This window comes from Haematobia irritans, chromosome 1, assembly GCF_050003625.1.
Source record: "Haematobia irritans isolate KBUSLIRL chromosome 1, ASM5000362v1, whole genome shotgun sequence".
NCBI lineage: Eukaryota > Metazoa > Arthropoda > Insecta > Diptera > Muscidae > Haematobia > Haematobia irritans.
This window is the reverse complement of record NC_134397.1, coordinates 207,158,507-207,179,523: the sequence shown is the minus strand read 5'-3', so window position 1 is coordinate 207,179,523 and position 21,017 is coordinate 207,158,507. Positions and strand designations below refer to the sequence as shown.

General features: G+C 33.3%; 4 protein-coding genes across 7 annotated transcripts in view; 3 read left to right on the top strand and 1 right to left on the bottom strand.

Moving 5' to 3' along the window:
* LOC142222505 (uncharacterized) overlaps positions 1-21,017 on the top strand; it is a 329,961-nt gene that overhangs the window by 89,479 nt on the left and 219,465 nt on the right. The gene's annotated exons all lie outside the window — the stretch shown is intronic.
* Positions 7,446-9,515, top strand: LOC142234547 (neprilysin-4-like). The gene has a single exon (XM_075305711.1). The coding sequence runs from the start codon at positions 7,446-7,448 to the stop codon at positions 9,513-9,515; it is 2,070 nt and encodes a 689-aa protein (XP_075161826.1).
* LOC142234534 (uncharacterized) lies at positions 10,743-11,696 on the bottom strand. The gene is made up of 3 exons (XM_075305702.1): positions 11,618-11,696; positions 11,164-11,568; positions 10,743-11,113 (listed from the first exon to the last, which is right to left on the bottom strand). The coding sequence occupies exons 1-3, from the start codon at positions 11,694-11,696 to the stop codon at positions 10,743-10,745; spliced, it is 855 nt and encodes a 284-aa protein (XP_075161817.1).
* LOC142234527 (neprilysin-1-like) lies at positions 16,271-18,337 on the top strand. Its single transcript, XM_075305696.1, has one exon. The coding sequence runs from the start codon at positions 16,271-16,273 to the stop codon at positions 18,335-18,337; it is 2,067 nt and encodes a 688-aa protein (XP_075161811.1).

Below are 21,017 nucleotides of genomic sequence, written 5' to 3'. Positions count from 1 at the left end.
AGAAGTAAAGTTTTAACAAAATTTTCTATAGAAATAAAATTTTGACAAAATTTTCTACAGAAATAAAATTTTGACTAAATTTTCTAGAGAAATAAAATTTTGCTACAATTTTCTATAGAAATAAAATTTTGACAAAATTTTCGTTCTGAAATAAAATATAGTTTCTTTGAGCGTAACTTTGTTTGTCGCAAATGTAGACTTACTGGGTGCGTATAAAATTTCAGTCATGCACAAATCTCTAGTAGAAACCAAAACGAAATGACCTTATAATGGACCATTTCTTCGCCTGCATAGAAATGAATTTAAATATACGCTTCAATGGGACAACAACAAATCCTGTTTTGTGGGAACCACTAAACTTGTTTCGAATGGTTTTGATTGTTTTCTTTTATCAGTAATTAATTCAAATTTAAATAGATAATATTATGATAGTTTAAAATTAGCTTATTTTGGTCATAAAAATAAATAAAATGTAAATCACATGAGACTATAAAACTTCTTTATTCGAAAACAAAACAAGTTTTGAATGAGCTTTGTTCATGGTAGGTAAGGTCTTGGCGGTGGTATCGAACTTTGTGTTTTTTATATGTGACACATTCTCCATCTGATTAAGATACCAACTCTATGAACGAACCACTCTTATATTCGACATTCGATATAGCAAATTCCTAAACCTCTTATCATCCACTGTGGATTTAAGATTTATTGTTTCGTTTTTTTTTTGTGGGGGGGGCTTCTTCATATCTTGGCAGATTGAATGAAAAGTGTATCACTCGCGTGATTTTGTATACAAACCATTAACCTCCTACACCATCGGACTGGTTATAAATATTTTTGTCGCATCGCTTCGCATATTATTAATTTTTGTTTTCTTTTGCTTGCAGAGCAGAGATTAAGTTATTTGAAATGCATGCTTGTTTGCAGTGTTAATATGATTTATTTTAGGCATTTACATTTGTTGAAAAAATGTTTGAAAATATTTTTGTAATATAAAAATTAAAAATTATTATTTATAATTATATACTTTTTTCTATAAAAAAATATTAAAAAATACATTTTCGGGCAAAATTTGATTGGTTGGATTGGTACTATACCAAAAAGTCAAGGCCAGATTAGATCGATATCCACATGCAAAAAAAAAAATAATTCGTTCCTCCCAAACGAAATATCATCGTTTACCATTTGCTTTTCGCTGTAAGAAAATTTGTTTGGAAGAAAAGTACATATATATATATATATATATATATATATATATATATATATATATATATATATATATATATATATATATATATATATATATATATATATATATATATATATATATATATATATATATATATATATATATATATATATATATATATATATATATATATATATCTATATCTATATATATATATATATATATATATATATATATATATATATATATATATATATATATATATATATATATATATATATATATATATATATATATATATATATATATATATATATATATATATATATATCTATATCTATATATATATATATATATATATATATATATATATATATATATATATATATATATATATATATATATATATATATATATATATATATATATATATATATTATATATATATATATATATATATATAATATATATATATATATATATATATATATATATACTTCTTAATTACACACATTTTTCTCCACGAGGTTTTGTTTGACTCTTAGCAATTTTTTCTGTAATACAAACAATGTAGAAGAAATTGTTTAATTTTATATTTTTTTCAAATTTTACCTTTATCCGGACTGGGAATCGGCATGGGGCTACGTAGCTGTTATTATAGGAATCGAACCCACGACCTTGTGTATGCAAGGCGGGCATGCTAACCATTGCACCACGGTGGCTCTCTTATTATTATTAATACTTGCTCTGGTTTTAGCCTATTTAAAACAAAAAAATTTTAAAGTTTATTTCCAAATTTTTTTTGTTGAGATACCACTATATCAGATTTTTGCTACACAGAAAAAAGTCTGTTATAAAACTTATGCTAAAATGAACTACTATTTATTGCAAAAAATTTATTTTGTTTTAGTTAATTTTTTAAAATTTTGTAAGAAATTTTCCACAGCCCAACGATTCCAAGTGTGTCTCACCAATTTTATGAACTAAATGGCAGTAAAATTTCAATAACATAAAAATTAGTTCAATTCAAACTAAAACAGACGAAGTTCTTTTTACACTTTTCAAAAATAATAAAATGATAAGATATAAGATATTTTCTATATTTTTAGTTAATTTTTGCTTTTCGAGGAAGATGCATTTCGTAAATGCTAGTTAAAAATCAAAAAATGTCGGAAAATTTTCGTTAATTTAATGAATCTCAAAATTTGGAATACAATTTAGTTAAACTTTCGCACGAGGTAGTTCATTTTGTCCATAATGTAGTTTACCTTTTTTTCTGTGTACGAAACATCTAAAAGTTTATTCTTAAAGACATAAAGGCAGAAAAGAGCAGTGCTGGTCATAAATGAAATGGACACGGATTTTGAAGTATAAATTATTCTTTTTATTGCAAAAATAAAAAGGCTGCAAGAAAAGAACAACGTTTGCGATACCCGTTTTCCAAACGTTTTTTTTTCTGCATTGGGGGGTGACACCAATGGTAGAAACCTCGCTTGTGAGCTGAACATATCGCGAGAATGAATGCAACACATTTTGAAAGATGCACTGAAAAAAATATTGTCGTGAGGTCAAAGATTTCATGTCTTTAAAATACGAATACAAATTTTGCTTAGCATAGAAGACGCATTTCTCTAAAATAAAGTTATTTTCCTTGTCCAAAAGTCGATAAACTTTTCAATGAAGTCGTATTGTCCTTATAGTTAAGTGATTTGACTTAAAAATGGGTATCTTAACATGAAAGAAAACATGTATAGGCTAAGGTCAACTTGACTTTAATAATTCAGAAAAATTCTTTAAATTTAATGAAATTGTCTTTAAATTTGTTGTCTTTTTGCATCTTGACTACAAAGCAAAAAATCGTTCAAATATAGGACATGTTTTTCAAAACTTTATTTTAAAGAAGTTTTTTACTTCAAACATAGCATAATTTCTACTGGAAGTGGAGTCCTAATTTGGAAAATAAAGTTGCTGTTAACTCGTTTTTAAAGGACTTTGATAGCATATGAAGAAAAAAAGCTGAGAAAGCGAAAAATTAAAATTTGCTTCCTAGAAGCAAGTACACAAAACCTAAATTTAAAAGAGAATTGTGTCTTAAAAGTATCTTTACTTGTATTCTCCGATTCTTTGGCTCGGAATCAATACCAAATTTTTTAAAGTGAAGACAAAATCTTTGGAACCGAGTATGCTGTTTTTTCAGTGTGAGCTTGGACTTAGGCCAGACAAACATTTCGTCCACAGAGAAGACTGAGAACCAGCGCATAGTCAAAAATTTTATTCTATAGAAAATTTTGTCAAAACTTTTTTTTCTATAGAAAATTCTGTTTAAATTTTATTTCCATTGACAATTTTGTCAAAATGTTATTTCCATACCAAATGTTGTCAACATTTTATTTCGATAGAAAATTTGTCAAAATCTTATTTCTATAGAACATTTTGTCAATGTTTTATTTCTAAAGAAAATTTTTTCAAAACTTTTATTTCTATAGAAAATTTTGTCCAAATTTTATTTCTATAGGAAATTTTGTCAAAATTTTATTTCTATAGGGAATTTTGTCAAAATTTTATTTCTATAGAAAATTTTGTCAATATTTTATTTCTATAGAAAAGTTCACCGCAATTTAATTTCTATAGAAAATTTCACCAAAATTAAGTTTTATAGAAAATTTCACCGAAATTTAATTTCTATAGAAAATTCCACCGAAATTTAATTTCTATAGAAAATTTCACCGAAATTTAAGTTCTATTGAAAATTTCACCGAAATTTAATTTCTATAGAAAATTTCACCGAAATTTAATTTCTATATAAAATTTTGTCAAAATTTTATTTCTATAGAAAATTTTGTCAAAATTTTATTTCTATAGAAAATTTTTTCAAAATTTTATTTCTATAGAAAAACTTGTCAACATTTTATTTCTGTAGAAAATTTTGTCAAAAATTTATTTCTATGGAAAATTTTGTCAAAACTTTTATTTCGATAGAAAATTTTGTCAAAATTTTATTTCTATACAAAATTTTGTCAACATTTTATTTCGATAGAAAGTTTTGTCAAAATTTTATTTCTATAGGAAATTCTGTCAAAAATTTTATTTTTATAGAAAATTTTGTCAAAATTTGATTTCTATACGAAATTCTATCACGATTTTATTTCTATACAAATTTTGTCTAAATTTTATTTCTATAGACAATTTTGTCAACATTTTTTTTCCTTAGAAAATTTTTGTCAAAATTTTATTTCTATAGAAAATTTTTTCAAAATTTTATTTCTATAGAAAAATTTGTCAACATTTTATTTTTATAGAAAATTTTTTCAAAATTTTATTTCCATAGAAAATTTTGTCTAAATTTTATTTCTATTCAAAATTTTGTCAAAATTTTATTTCTATACAAAATTTTGTCAAAATTTTATTTCTATACAAAATTTTGTCAACATTTTTTTTCCATAGAAAATTTTTGTCAAAATTTTATTTCTATAGAAAATTTTTTCAAAATTTTATTTCAATACAAAATTTTGTCAAAATTTTATTTCTATAGAAAATTTTCTCAAAATTGTATTTCCATAGAAAAATTTTGTCAAAATTTGATTTCTATAGGCAATTCTGTCAAAATGTTATTTCTATACAAAATTTTGTCAAAATTTTATTTCTATAGACAATTTTGTCAACATTTTATTTCCATAGAAAATATTGTCAAAATGTTATTTCGATAGAAAATTTTTGACAAAATTTTATTTCTATAGGAAATTCTGTCAAAAATATTATTTCTATAGAAAATTTTGTCAAAATTTGATTTCCATATGAAATTCTGTCAAAATTTTATTTCTGTAGAAAATTTTGTCAAAACTTTTATTTCTATAGGAAATTTTGTCAAAATTTTATTTCCATAGAAAAATTTGTCAACATTTTATTTCCATAGAAAAATTTGTCAAAATTTTATTTCCATAGAAAAAATTGTCAAAATTTTATTTTTATAGTAGATTTTTTAAAATTTCTGTTTCTACAGACAATTTGTATTTGTATTTGTATTTTCATTTTTTTATTTTATTTTTATAGAAAATTTTGTCAAAATTTTATTTCCATACAAAAACTTGTCAAAATTTTATTTCTATAGAAAATTTTGTCAAAATTTTATTTCTATACAAAATTTTGTCAAAATTTTATTTCTATACAAAATTTTGTCAAAATTTATTTCTATAGAAAATTTTGTCAAAATTTTATTTCCATAGAAAAATTTGTCAACAGTTTATTTCCATAGAAAAATTTGTCAAAATTTTATTTCCATAGAAAAAATTGTCAATATTTCATTTTTATAGAAAATTTTTTTGAATTTCTTTTTCTACAGACAATTTGTATTTGTATTTTTATTTTCATTTTTTTATTTTAGTTTTATAGGAAATTTTGTACAAATTTTATTTCCATAGAAAATTTATATAAAAAAATTTGTCAAAATTTTATTTCTATAGAAAATTTTGTCAAAATTTTATTTCCATACAAAAATTTGTCAACATTTTATTTCCATAGAAAAATTTGTCAAAATTTTATTTTCATAGAAAAAATTGTCAAAATTTTATTTTTATAGAATATTTTTTAAAATTTCTTTTTCTACAGAAAATTTTTATTTTTATTTTATTTTCATTTTCATTTTTTTATATTATTTTCATAGAAAATTTTGTCCAAATTTTATTTCTATAGAAAATTGTGTCAAAATTTTACTTCTATACAAAATTTTTTAAAATTTTATTTCTATAGAAAATTTTGTCAAAATTTTATTTCTATAGAAAATTTTGTCAAAATTTTATTTCTATACAAAATTTTATCAAAATTTATTTCTATAGAAAATTTTGTCAAAATTTTATTTCTATAAAAAATTTGTCAAAATTTTATTTCCATAGAAAGATTTGTCAAAATTTTATTTCCATAGAACAAATTGTCAAAATTTTATTTTATAGAAGATTTTTTAAAATTTCTTTTTCTACAGACAATTTTTATTTTCATTTTTTTTTTATTTTATTTTCATAGAAAATTCTGTCCAAATTTTATTTCCATAAAAAATTTTCTCAAAACTTTTATTTCTATAGGAAATTTTCTCAAAATGTAGGAATGTTGTAGCTCTTATTTTGGGAGGAATGTTGTGCAAAATCTACCAAAAAATAAGTATTTGAAGGTCATAACTCGTGCCAAAGTTAGAGAATTCGTTCAAATCTAAACTGATTCTAAAATGTGATGTTATTGCAGGCATTTTTACAATTAAATAATAAAGCGCTTTAAATGTAATATTATAATTTAATTATAATATTATATATCAACCACCCTGTTTAAAACTGCTCTGTGAGGATATATAAAGTCGACCTAACCAACTGAAGTATGCTTTCCTGTTTTTAAAAAAACATTTTACAGTTTTATGCCAACTTAATTATATTTCCAAAGTTAAGTAATTATTTGAAATTTCTGTTACGAAAAAATTTGTAAACATTTAGTTAAAAAAAAAGACTTTCAAAAAATGTAATTTCTTCTGAAAAGAAAGTGAATGATATCGTAAAAATAATGCTAATACTAAATCAGCAATTTATTCTTAAAATAAAAGAAATGTTCAAAAAAAATAAATCTTTCTTAAATCGTATTAAATATTATTTTATGGACAATTTGAAATAATATAAATTTGTGTCGTGTGACTATAATTATTCATATTATTGTAATGAGGAAGTATTAAAATTTTAACATAACAAAGGGCACATTTCCACAGCATATTAAACCAAAATCAAAATCTAAACAAAAGAGAGAAAAAATGCCACTGAACTTAATCGATTGATCACCCTGTCAAAGACAAAACAAAAATAAAACCAGTTGCTGGAAAATAATCGGTTTTTGTAAACAAAAATGCAAATTAAAATTAAGTGAAATTCAATATGACGAGAAGAAGACGGACAAAAAATGAGATGATTTTCAAAGTATTTGTTTTATTTTTTTAATTTTGTGGTGAGTTTGAAAACTGAAGTAAAATTTTTGTTTTCGTACAAAGGTTTTTGTTTTTTTTTTCTTTGTGGAGAGAGAAAGAGAGAGCGAAAAAAAAGTTCAAAATACCTTAATGCCAGGGATTATACTTGGCAGGAAAGCCTTACATTACCAAGAAAAATATTTGTTGATAATGCAATTTGGGGAGATTGCATTTTGATTTAAATATCGTTATGAGGGCAAAAGAAATTTTCAGTTTTAAACGGAATTCGCAAAGAACCGGGATACGATTTCAAAAAATATCGGGAAAATGTTAAAATCATTTGGAAAATCTACCCAATTTTTATTCATAATCTTGGTGGGATGTATGATACAAGAAATACGAACGATCCCTAGTGATTTATTGCAACGTCAAACCAAAGGACAGCTTATGTTTCGTCATATGAATCTTAATGTGAATCCCTGTGATGATTTCTATGAATTTTCGTGTGGCAATTGGAATACCTACAATTCGGCGGCAGCCAATAATCGATCGGCTACAGGATTATTTCATAGTTTACGAGAGGAAAGAGATCAAAAAATCTTGTATTTAATGCATACCGATGAGCCTCAGGATACGAGTGTAGATCGTAAAGTGAAAAATTTCTATAGATCCTGTATGAATTTACCGGCTCTGAAGCAATTCTATACGGCAAAATTAGTGGCTATAATGTCGGAATTTGGACAAATGCCCGCCCTGGCTGGAGCAGCTTGGCGTGAGGATCTCTTCGATTGGCAACAGACCATAGCAGCCATAGCCAATCGTTATGGCATAATCATAATCACTGGCACTGAGGTTAGCATTGATTTTGCCGATAATAGTGTGAATCGTTTGTATATCAGTGAACAACATTTGGCTTTGGAGTCGAGATCGATCTATTTGGATCCCAAGAATAAACAATTTGTCCAAGGCTATATAAATTCAGTGGCCACTAGGTTGTATCTATTCTTGGGTATAGATCGGAATGTGGCCTTACAGGTGGCCACAGAAATTGTGCAATTTGAAACTCAATTGGCTGCCGGAACTCACGATCCTCAGAATCTGTTAAAGCTAACCGATCTCTATAAGCTTAGTACGATTGATGAAATCCATCAGAAAAGTTATCCCTATATTGATTACAAGAGAATAGCACAAATTGCCTTGGGAACCATACCCAATTACAAAGTCTATTCGAATGAGAATTATCTACGTAATTTGATTCATACTCTGCAGCATACCACCAAACGAGTGGTGGCCAATTATATTTTCTATCAACTGCTGAATAAATTCATGGTTGTTATACCGCAAAATCAAAGAGGGCTCCAGGATATGTGTTTGAAACAAATGAAGGTCTACTTCTCTAAGAATTTCGATAATATGATCTATCGTCGTTATAATAATGAGCAAACCGAACAAGGTGTCAATCTGATGTGGCAGGATATTAAGGCTGCCTTCATTGAGGCCATGCAATCACCTGAAAATTATGGATGGATTCGTGATGATACTCGTCGTTATGCTGTGGAAAAAGTTAAACATATGACCATGGAAATTGTTTCCTATAAAAATCATAATTTTGCTTCCTATTTTGATTCGATGAAAGTCGATAGTCGTGATTATGTAGAGAATCTAAGATCTCTGCATAATATGGGAGCTCGCCAACGCATAGCCTCCATCTATAGTCCTCCTGCACCCATCGATTTAAGTGAGAAAATCTCTACGACTCCTGTAAATGTTCTAATAGAAAATGCTGTCAAGGTCCCCGTATCCATACTTCAACCCCATTATGCTTGGGATGCATCCTTTGCCAATGCTTTCAATTTTGGTGTCCTAGGAGCTCTGCTATCGCATGAACTTATCCATGGTCTGGATATTCATGGGCGTCATCACGATATCCATGGCAACAGCTTGGATTGGTGGGATCCCACTTCAATGGCTGATTTCGATAAACGATCACAGTGTTTCAATAAACAATATCAGAATTTCATCTTTCAAGGTCACCATTTACCCGATATGCCTGCCCAAGGTGAAAATATAGCCGATAATGGTGGTGTCCGTTTGGCCTATGCCGCCTATTCTAAATGGTATCATAAGACAGCCCAAAGAAATCCACGAGCCATACAGGGAGAATCAATGGCTCCTGTACCTTTTGCTGGTGCTAAACTTTTCTTCATTAGTTATGGCCAGCTGTGGTGTAATGACATCACTCCCAGTTTTCGACGTTATTTGGCCTCTGTCGATAATCATGTTCCTGATAAATTCCGTGTTATTGGTCCTCTATCGAATTTCGATGAATTTTCACGTGTTTTCAATTGCCCTCGTGGTAGTGGCATGAATCCACATAGGAAATGTGAAATATATTGAAACAATTTTACGATTTCTTAAATAAAATTACGAATAAGTATACTAATAACAAGAAGATGTGTTTAGATGTAAATAAAGGGTGATTTTTTAGGGATGATCTTATTGACAACACTGGTTTAAATAGCTAGATCGTGCGATATAGCGCGTTTAGCATTGGAAAACAACAATAAAGCGTTTATACATGTGATTCTGGCCGAAATGTTGGACAGAATATGTCAAAGTTGAATTAAGAATATGGACCATTTTAAGCGCTGTCGCGGTCAACATTTGCGTGAAGTAATCTTCAAGCATTAAATTATATGGACCATGGTTAGGTTAGGTTAGGTGGCAGTCCGATGTATCAGGCTCACTCCATTGTGATACCACATTCAGTCCATTGTGATACCACATTGGTGAGTGCTGTCCGATTCCATGTTAATCTCAATGACAAGGGACCACCTTTTTATAGCCGAGTCCAAACGGCGTTCCACATTGCAGTGAAACCACTTAGAGAAGTTTTGAAACCCTCAGAAATGTCACCAGTATTACTGATGTGGGATAATCCACCGCTGAAAAACTTTTTGGTGTTCGGACGAAGCAGGAATCGAACCCACGGCCTTGTGTATGCAAGGCGGTCACATTCCCTAACATACAGACTAATGCTTAATAATAAATTGTGTTTAACAACTTCTTAAATTGATTAATATTTAAAGAAAATTATACATCATATAGCAAACTTGTTCTATTACATTCTGTAAGAACTCTGATGATGGACTCATTTATAGCATAGCTAGTTCTATGGCAAGGGACATGAAAAACTTCAAGATTTCTTAATCTTCGGCTGCATGAAACCCTATAAGACTATAAGGATTAAGCGTATGGACCATTTTAGCCGCAGTCGCGGTCAACATTTGCGTGAAATAATCTTCAAATATTAAATTATATGGACCATGGTTAGTATTAGTGTTGATGAACTAGTGCAGCAGAAGTCGACAACCTGTCCAATTGTTGACGTTGAAATTAGATTCTTTATTTAAATTGGTCGGCTATTGACTTCTGCTGCTTACATTGCAAATAATATTTAAATATATATGCTTTATAATATATCAGCGTAAATGCTGTTTACTATGGGTTTAATGTTAATTATATTTATGCTATATAATATAGCAGCGTAATGATATAATGAAGCTGCGTTCTTGAACATTTTCCCCCACGTTGAACGCTGCAGGTTCAACTAGTAGGAGACATTTAAATTTCGGGTGACTGGGCAGTGTACGTGTCCGGAACGGTTTGACGTGGTTGTGGAGTGGGTGGTTGGATTGATTCACCTCCTCTGTTCAGAAATCTCCATCCAAGGTAGAATATCAACAGCATTGAAGACATGATAAGAGCTGTGTAACATATCGCCATATGGTAGGTGGTGCGTAAAGTTGAAATTTCAGCTTCCTGTAGTTTGTTCTGGAGATCTGTTAGCTGCTCGGTATGGTTTATTAAAAGCTGATCAGTCGAGTTGAGAATTGCTGTGGGCTCTCTCTCATGCGTTGTTAGATTAAATTTTGGAAAGCGAGAGTAAGATGCTTGAATAAAGCTTGATGCATTATAATGACCTCGAAGAGTGACTGCCGAGGTTTAAAGGTGAAAATTGGTTCAAGGTTGATGATTCCGGAACCTTGGAGCGTGTATTGTAGAGTTTTTGCTCCGCAAACAGTGCTGACGTCAATTTCACATGCGGTAGCATAAATCCATTGGTTCTTGTGATGTAGTTGTTGCCAGATGATAGGCTCCTTGTAAATGTTGAGTTTGCACCTGTTTGTTGGTTTATGTCTGAACATATCTACTTCGCACGAAGCCGCCATAGATCCCTTCGAGAACATTGCGTGATTATTATCGCAGATAAAAATGTCACTGCTTGGTTGAATACAGTTGCGAATGTCATCGCTGGAGAGTGGCATGTATTCATCTCGATGGAGATTGACCGCCAAATACTCTGTTTGGGGGTGTATCGCAACAAGGGTGCCGTTCTCGTTTGCAGGCACCGCAAGTATCTTCAACAACTCAAACGTTTGCTGGTCAACTAGAGGAAGTCTTATCTCGAACATAACATTGTCTTTAGTGACTGCTACCTTTGCTCGCATGATTTTGTAGAGTTATAGAGGATGACACCAAATCCGTAGTACGGAAAATGGTGTCCACTTCGACCATGCTGGTCCATTATGATTCCTCATGGTTGTTTCTTTCCTCTTCGACATCTGTCTTCCTCTGCTATCTCCTTTACGGCTCTCTAGGTTTTCCATCCTGAAGCCTTGATAAATGCGAGTATATCCTTTAAACTGCAGTTCCGTACCTCAGTTCCGTACCTCTGAAAAAAGTGAGCCCAGTATCTTGTTTCTTCTAAAAGATAATGCCAGACATTGGCGCAGAAGACTGGTAAGAGTCTTCCGTAGCCTCCGGGTCAAGGCACCATCTACAAATATCATCGGCCATTAAGCCAATCCTTACCATATGCTTTCCAAGTGTATTGTGTCCCGTGATGATGCCTATCAACGGCTTCAAATCCTCTCTATTCGTCGCCATTAGAAATCCTGAGTTCGTATAACTCTTGTCGTTCCATATAAGCTTGGTCTGCTCGCACCCTGAGTTCTCTATGACAGTGGCTGCCTACCTTCGACGTTATGTTCGTATTATCCAAGACCTTCATTGCTGCCTGTCTGTCGATGATATCGCTTCTGAATATATTTATATACGGACCATACTATCGAGTCAAATAAAGATTCCATGTATTTTTCTGAATTCTAATACTCTTGAAAATCACCCTTTAATAATGTAAGTAATTTTTATTTCACGTAAAAAATCAGACCTAGTTGATATGCATATGCAACCAAATCCGGGTTACTATCACTTCTAAGCCGCTCGTCTGACAGCTGACAGATGAATAATCCAGTGATAGTTAATTTTATTGTTTACAAATAATTTTGATCTGTTACATTCACTCGTTATGGAAATTGAGCGTGGAAGTGTGATTTGTATTTTATAGTTGGCTGGAAACACAAGATGCTATCGTTAGAGCTGTCCAGTATATAAATGTGAACAAAGATAGTCCGATACAATATACTAAAAGTATTGTATCGGGTCCAAAAAGTGTACGGTAGCCAAAAAACGGTAGCGGCTCCACAAATGATTCGAAAATAAAACCATATTTGATCGAAATCCTCGCTGCAGTGATAGAAAACTTGCTTGTGAGCTTTAAATATCACGCTAACGGATGTAACACTATTGAAAAATCAGCTTGAGCCATTGAAATTCCATTTAGTCCAAGAGGTCACCAATGCAAAAAAAGTTCGTCTGGAGTTCCTTTGCTTGAACGAAAGTATTGTAACTATATTCAAGTCATAACTTCATATTAAAATTGAAATTTTCAGAATGTGTCAGTGAAACTATGACAGGAGCTTTAACGAACTCAGTTGATGTTCTGGAGCTGACCCTTGCCTGATAAACGGTAGCAATATTTGGAATGATACAAAGGGCTGATTTTGGAAAAATTATTGGCAAACACTTAAAACACGCCACATGTCTGATTACCATTTATGAGTTAAATATTTTTCGGAATACTTGTCACTATGAATGAGGTATATCCAAAACATTCTGAACGCATCAACCGCTTCTTCAGGTGGCGAACAGGCGACTGATATTTACTTTCGGGCTCATATACGTAAATCCACGACCTTCACGAAATTCGTCTTTGACCTCGGTTGAATTCACTATACCATCAATAAACACTGGTACTTGGCCAAGCTTCAATGACTACTGCATGAGTTTTCATGATCCGGAGGAAAAGGAATCAATTAAAGACCACTGCTGTGAGTACCCTACAAGCGAAAAGATGACGCGTGTCATGTGGCCCTTGGTTGCAGATAGGACACACTTAAGCTACGCTGCTATCAATCACTGATAGATAGTAATTGGGGCGGCTGCACTTGCCTGATCTTAGTTGGGTCAAACCTGCAAGCGAGGTCTCGATCGGTGCTATGAGCGATGGTCGGACTCAGAGAGCAGGATTAACCTTGTAACTTCTCACCGCTTCCGCATCAGTATCCTCATGAATTCGTGTTCAGACTGCCTGTCATGATCCGGTGGAAAAGGAATCAATTAAAGGTCACTTCTGTGAGTACCCTACAACCGAAAAGATGACGCGTGTCATATGACCCTTGGTTGCAGATAGGACACACTTAAGCTACGCTGCTATCAATCACTGATAGATAGAAATTTGGGGGGCTGCACTTGCCTGATCTTAGTTGGGCCAAACCTGCAAAGGGAGGTCTTTTTCCACCGGTGCTATGAGCGATGGTCGGACACAGAGAACAGGATTAACCTTGTAACTTCTCACCGCTCCAGCTACAGTATCCTCATGAATTCGTGTTCAGACTGTCTGATATTTTACATAATCTAAAGGCCCGCTTTTGTAGCGCTGGATCTTGTGCTCTAGATGATGGAGATCAACCCTTACATTCCTGGGTAATGGCGATTTATCCATGAGATGGGGGTTTGCATGATTACTATGATAACAACTCAGGAGATACTGCTTGGACAACATGTAGTTGTGTCTACGCACTGGGATGATCCTTGTCTTAAGATAAAGGTGATCCAGAGGTATGCTGCGAACATAAAGGTAATGCAGGGGTGTGCTGCGAAGACATCCGGTCGCAGTTCTAAGGGCAGTGTTCTGGAAGGTCTGTATGTCATTCGACTGTGTATCACTTTTCTGAGGTGTCTACACTGGCGCTGCATACTTTACCATTTACCGGTCAATTGCCTTATAGGTAGTTAACAAGGTTTTGTTGTTCGCACCCCCAATTCCTGCCGGCAAGTGACTTGAGGACCTTGTTTCTACCCCGGAGCTTATCACAAATTACAGTGGTATGGACAGACGGCTTGAAAAGGCTGACCCCGAGATTTTGGTTGGAATCGTTTCGCCATCGACACTAATATTCAACTTCCTGCGTACTGCTGCCGTCCATGTATGTGTAGCTGAGGATTTGGTGGCGGATATCCTCAAATTTCTAGCAAATAGCTGGTAAGATCAGCAGGAACGTTTAATCGATCGCAAATGTCATCAACAAATATGATACAATCTCGACGCCGTCAGCATAGGGTGGAATAGAGGATAAGTAGAGGTTAATTAGTGCCGGAGATATCATCCCACCTTGAGGAACTCCTAGTAACACTCTGGCGCTCGCACAGGTAACGTAATGCTTGGTTCCTGCCGCTAGGCACTTATGACCCTGAGAATCTTGGGGGTAATTCATGGTCAGAATCGTTTCGCCATCGACACCAATATTCAACATCTTGCGTACTTCTGCCGCCCTTGTATGTAGTGAATAGTGTCGCTGAGGATTTGATGGTGGATATATTCAAATTTATGGCAACGAAATAGCTGGTAAGATCAGCAAGGTGGACGTTTAATCGATCGCAGATGTCATCAACAATGGACCGGATGCCATTATTTTACAGTCGTCCACGAATGATACAATCTCAACGCCGTCAGCAGGGGATGGAATTGAGGTTATGTAGAGGTTAAATAGTGAAGGAGATATCATCCCACCTTGTGGAATTCTCTGGTTTACTCTATTGGGTCTTGACCTCTAATCCCTACATTTTACTCAAGTCTGGTGCTCGCACAGGTAACGCAATGCTTAGTTCTTGCCGCTAGTCACTTATGACCCTGAGTATCATGGAGGTGATTTATGGTCAGAATCGTTTCGCCATCGACACCAATATTCAACTTATTGCGTACTTCGCAGGGACATGTTCTCGAATAGTAAGGAGTGGTTGACCGTATCGAACGCGACAGATCAAGCACCGTCCTATGACATGACTCGGGCTGATTGGGTCCCCTATTTATATATGCTGAAATGACATGCAAAGCTGTGGTCTTGCTATGTACTTTGCGGAGTCCATGTATATGATTGCCAGCTGGAAAGTTCTCCACAATGTTGGGGAGGAATAGTGCCTCAAGTGTCTTGTCTACTGGCGCAATAGGAATAGTGTCCCAAGAGTCTTGTCTACAGGTCTTGCTATGTACTTTGCGGAATCCATGTTGATGATTGGCAGTAGGAAAGTTCTCCAAAATGTTGGGGAGGAATAGTGTCTCAAGTGTCTTGTCTACTGGCGAGAGAAGGAAAATCTGTCTGTACGTTATGTTAATGTGGTATCACAATGGACTGAATAGTCTATCACTTAAATCTAACCTAACCTATCCTAACAGTCAGAATCGTTTATAACTCCATAAAAATCTGCAAAGCTTTATTCTTGGCAGTTGGTTTCGGGAGAACTCCCTTAATGTTGCGTTCAAGTGGAGACTCGGAACATTACAACAGTTTCACTACGATGACGATGGCACTCTAGCGGAAAAATGACAAAAGGTGGTCGACCAAAAACATTTCTTAAACAAAACTTTATTTATCAATATCGTTAACATCGAAATAAATGGTCAATTCTTTGCAATTGAATTATGAGTTTATTGATCTATATTTTGGGAGAGATTTAGAATCACAAAACATTTCATATATGATCTAAAGACCTATATCAGTCATACAGGTTTTTAGTCGAAATAATTGTTCTAACTTTTTTTGTTATTGTGGATTCAGTAAATTTGATAATTGCTTTGTTGTTCAATAACGTACAAGGGGTTATTACTTTAATTCATCGATAAATGTTAATTCAGTTGGAGAAATTATTTTAAAACGTTTAGATTAAGAAAAAAAAAAAACGCGCACAAAATGTTAATAACAATTTTAGAATATGGAATACTTCTATTGTCTATAAGAATTTCTCAAATATCCTCAATGCCAATGGCTAATTTGAATGCAGAGTCCTCTGCCCGCCAAGAGAAGGGATTGGAAATGCTAAAATATATGAATTTATCCATGGATCCCTGTGAGGATTTTTATGAATTTACCTGTGGCAATTGGAATAAATTTCATTCAGCTGCATTGGAAGATGAACCCTCAACGGGGTTTTTGGAAATGCTACAAAAAGTTTTGGATACCAATATTAGGAATATATTGGAGTCATCGAATGCGAAAGATAATGAAATTGATCGAAAGATTAAAGATTTCTATAGATCTTGTTTAAATCTTCCCAATTTGGAAAAGGTCTATGCAAATAAACTGAAAAAGATTGTAGAAGAATTTGGCCAGATGCCTGCTTTGGAAGAGACACAATGGGATTCGCAACACTTTAATTGGTTGGAATTGGTGGCCAAGATAGCCCATAAATATGGCATTAGCATTATAGCAGGTGTAGATGTTGCTGTTGACTTGGCCGATAATACAGTGAATCGTTTGTATTTGAATCAACAAGATTTGGCTTTGGAAAGAAAATCGGTATATTTGGATAAGGATAAAGAGTCACTGATCAGAGCCTTAATTCTAAGTGTGGCCACAAAGTTAAACCAATTCTTAGATATGGATTTAGAGAGAGCTATACAGACGGCTGTGGAAATTGTGGATTTTGAATCCTCCTTGGCCAAGGGTATTGTTGATTTTCAATCAGTGGCTGAATTTCAGCAAGGCCATCCTTTGGCCAGTATTGAGGAAATTCAACAACAATTTGGTGAGGAATTGGATTTCCAAAAACTGATACGTCTCTCCTTGGATTCCATACCTGAACTCAAAGTGTATTACAGCAGAAGATATTTGGAAAATCTTATACACATTCTCAAAATCACTCCCAAGCGAAAAGTGGCCAATTATATTTTCTATCAATTGATTGATAAATTCCTAGTCACCATACCCCAGAGTAGGGAAGAACTTCAGGACAATTGTCTGAGTAATATGAAATCATATTTTTCCAAAAAATTCGATAATATGGTCTATCATCATTTCGCCAGCAAACAAGTGGAGGAGGGTATCGACCTTATGTGGTTGCAGCTTAAATCAGCATTTCGTCAGTCTCTGGAATCATTGAATTACAATTGGATTAGCCCTACAACTCGCCATTATGCCATCAAGAAATTGGAAGCCATGCAAATGGAAGTGGTTTCCTATGATAATTATGATTTCCAAGAGGCATTTGGTGATCTACGCGTAGACAGTGAAGATTATTTGGAAAATTTGAAAATGCTAAGGTCCTTGGGAGCTAAACAAAATCTTGAAGCTATCAATGATCCTCCAGAGCCATTGGATTTGGGTGAACAACTTTCCACTTCACCTGCCCATATTTTGGTGGAAAATTTAGTGAAGGTTCCAGTGGCTTTTCTCCAGCCCAATTATGTTTGGTCTCCTCACTTGGCTAAAGCTTTTAATTTTGGTGTCCTAGGAGCTTTGCTGGGCCATGAGCTGATACATGGCTTTGATGATAACGGCCGCAATCATGATATTCAAGGTAATAGTGTTCAATGGTGGGATCCCCAATCATCTTTTGCATTTCAACAACGTGCTCTATGTTTCAATGATCAATATCGAAAATTTATATTTCATGGTAAACATTTACCCGATATGAAAGCTCAAGGTGAAAATATAGCCGATAATGGTGGTGTACGTCTGGCCTATACAGCCTATTTGCAATGGTATGAAAAGGCCCTGAAAGATATGCCAGCGATGATCAACGAATCAATGCCTGGCCTGGAATTTCGTGATAAGAAACTCTTCTTCATTAGCTATGGACAGTTATGGTGTGGTGATGTTAATCCTCTGTATCGTAAATTACAAGAATCTATAGATTCTCATGTTCCCGATAGGTTTCGTGTTATTGGTCCTTTATCGAATTTTGAAGAGTTTTCCAAGGTATTCAATTGTCCCTTGGGTAGTGCAATGAATCCTGCGAAGAAATGTAGAATTTATTAAAATTCAATTTGAGAATTGAGTTTTATTGAAAACTAAATCTTTGTAAAAGTAGATAATTTTTAATCTAGGTGTTGTAATTTAAAAATTAGTTTAATGTTAAAAAAATAATAATAATTCTATATGTGTGTATATTGTGGTTTTTTATTATCTGTGGGAAAATTAAAAAACTGCTGGCCGTTGAGAACTTCATAACTATCGAAAAAATCGTGTCATTTGCAATAAAACGTAGTACACAAAATTTAAAAGTGGTAAATTTAAATTAAATCAGTTTCATCTGCGGCATTGTGAAATTACTCTCCATTTCGTCGGCAATTACTCCTGGAAATTAATAGCTCAGGAGAGTAACCTGGTTTACCTATTATATTTCTTTGCATACTTCCAGGCGATGCACATATTCACTGTAAGAAAAAGGTACTCGCATATGTTTCAATGGCTCAGGAGAGTAACCTGGTTTACCTATTATAGAAAAATTTCTCTCAATAGCTCAGGAGAGTAACCCGGTTTACCTATTATAGTAAATTTTCTTTGCATACTTCCAGGCGATGCACGTATTCACTGGAAGAAAAAAGTACTCGCATACATGGATACTGTTGAGAATTTCTAAAAAGTGGCACAAAAAGTGTCATTTACAATAAAAAGTGGCACACTTTTTTTTATAAAGAAACAATTATGGAAAGTCTAAAGTCAGGCGGCACCGACTATATTATACCCTGCACCACTTTGTAGATCTACATTTGGGATACATTTTGTGATAGCACAGTGGTGAACTTCTCTCTTATCACTGAGTGCTGGCCGATTCCATGTTAAGCTCAGCGACAAGCGGCCTCCCTTTTATAGCCGAGTCCGAACGGCGTTCCACATTGCAGTGAAACCACTTAGAGAAGCTTTGAAACCCTCAGAAATGTCACCAGCATTACTGAGGTGGGATAATTCACCGCTGAAAAACTTTTTGATGCTCGGTCGAAGCAGGAATCGAAACCACGACCTTGTATATGCAAGGCGGGCATGCTAACCATTGCACCAAGGTTGGGTGCTATATCTAAAGGTTTTTGTCCCAAATACAAATGTTATGGTATTAAATGATCGACGAATAAACGTGCGTGAAATTGCTAATATCATGGGCATCTCCATTTAATTTTGCATGAAGAACTACAGATGAAAAAGCTTTCTGCAAGATGGGTGCCGCATTTGTTAACAGTCGATCAAAAACGCATAAGAACGAACATTTCTCAAGCTTGTTTAGATCGTTTTAAGCGAAATAAAATGGATTTTAAGCATCATTTCATGACTGTTGATGAGACATGGATCCACCACTATACCCCAGAGACAAAAGAACAATCCAAACAATGGACTGAAGATAGCGGAAGTGCCCCAAAGAAGGCAAAAACAATTCAAGGTTATGGCAACGGTTTTTTGGAACTTCAAAGGTATTTTATTGATTGACTATCTGCAAAAGTATAAAACAATAAATTCAGAGTACTATAACATCCTTTTGGATCAATTAAAAGTACAAATTCGAGAAAAACGTCCTGGCTTACAACACAAAAAAATAATTTTTTATCAAGGCAACGCATCAGCGCACAAGAGTGTTTTAACAATGGCTAAAATCAACGAATTAAAGTACGAGTTGCTTGACCACCCACCTTATTCTCCTGATTTAGCTCCCAGTGACTTTTACTTGTTCCCAAATCTAAAAAAAATTCTTGTTGGCAAGCGTTTTACTTCAAGACCTTTGAATACCTTAAAGAAAACTATTTTGATCAAGGGATAGAATTGCTAGAAAAGCGTTGGACTAAGTGTATTGAAGTTTCAGGAGATTATATTGAAATATAAAAATATTTTTGAAAAACTAACTATTCTCTTTCATTGATAGGCTAAGAAGTTTCCGAACCGCCCTCGTATATATAGAATAGAATTCATGTCGCGACAAAGACGTCATACTGATTTTATTTCTTGACTATTTAAAATAAAATTTTGATTCATAAAGACAATTTGCATAAGATAAAAATTCGATGACTCTTTATACCCATAATTAATTGGGATGGGAGCTTATATCGGATGATATTTTGATCATCCGTTTTATGTTTTGAAATCTTCATTTTTATACCCTCCATCATAGGATGGGGGTACATTAACTTTGTCATTCCGTTTGTAACACATCGAAATATTGCTCTAAGACCCCATAAAGTATATATATTCTGGGTCGTGGTGAAATTCTGAGTCGATCTAAGCATGTCCGTCCGTCCGTCCGTCTGTTGAAATCACGCTAACTTCCGAACGAAACAAGCTATCGACTTGAAACTTGGCACAAGTAGTTGTTATCAATGTAGGTCGGATGGTATTGAAAATGGGCCATATCGGTCCACTTTTACGTATAGCCCCCATATAAAGGGACCCTCAGATTTGGCTTGTGGAGCCTCTAACAGAAGCATATTTCATCCGATCCGGCTGAAATTTGGTACATGGTGTTGGTATATGGTCTCTAACAACCATGCTAAAATTGGTCCACATCGGTCCATAATTATATATAGCCCCCTTATAAACCGATCCCCAGATTTGGCTTGCGGTGCCTAAAAGAGAAGCAAATTTCATCCGATCCGGCTGAAATTTGGTACATGGTGTTAGTATATGGTCTCTAACAACCATGCAAAAATTGGTCCACATCGGTCCATAATTATAT

Coding starts and splice junctions, on each gene's coding strand:
- LOC142234527 (XM_075305696.1), top strand. CDS start 16,271: ATGTTAATAACAATTTTAGAATATGGAATACTTCTATTGTCTATAAGA.
- LOC142234534 (XM_075305702.1), bottom strand. CDS start 11,696: ATGGTCGAAGTGGACACCATTTTCCGTACTACGGATTTGGTGTCATCC. Junction 11,569..11,617: donor ACAAAATCATGCGAGCAAAG/GTAGCAGTCACT, acceptor GACTTCCTCTAG/TTGACCAGCAAACGTTTGAG. Junction 11,114..11,163: donor TCTACAATACACGCTCCAAG/GTTCCGGAATCA, acceptor AAACCTCGGCAG/TCACTCTTCGAGGTCATTAT.
- LOC142234547 (XM_075305711.1), top strand. CDS start 7,446: ATGTTAAAATCATTTGGAAAATCTACCCAATTTTTATTCATAATCTTG.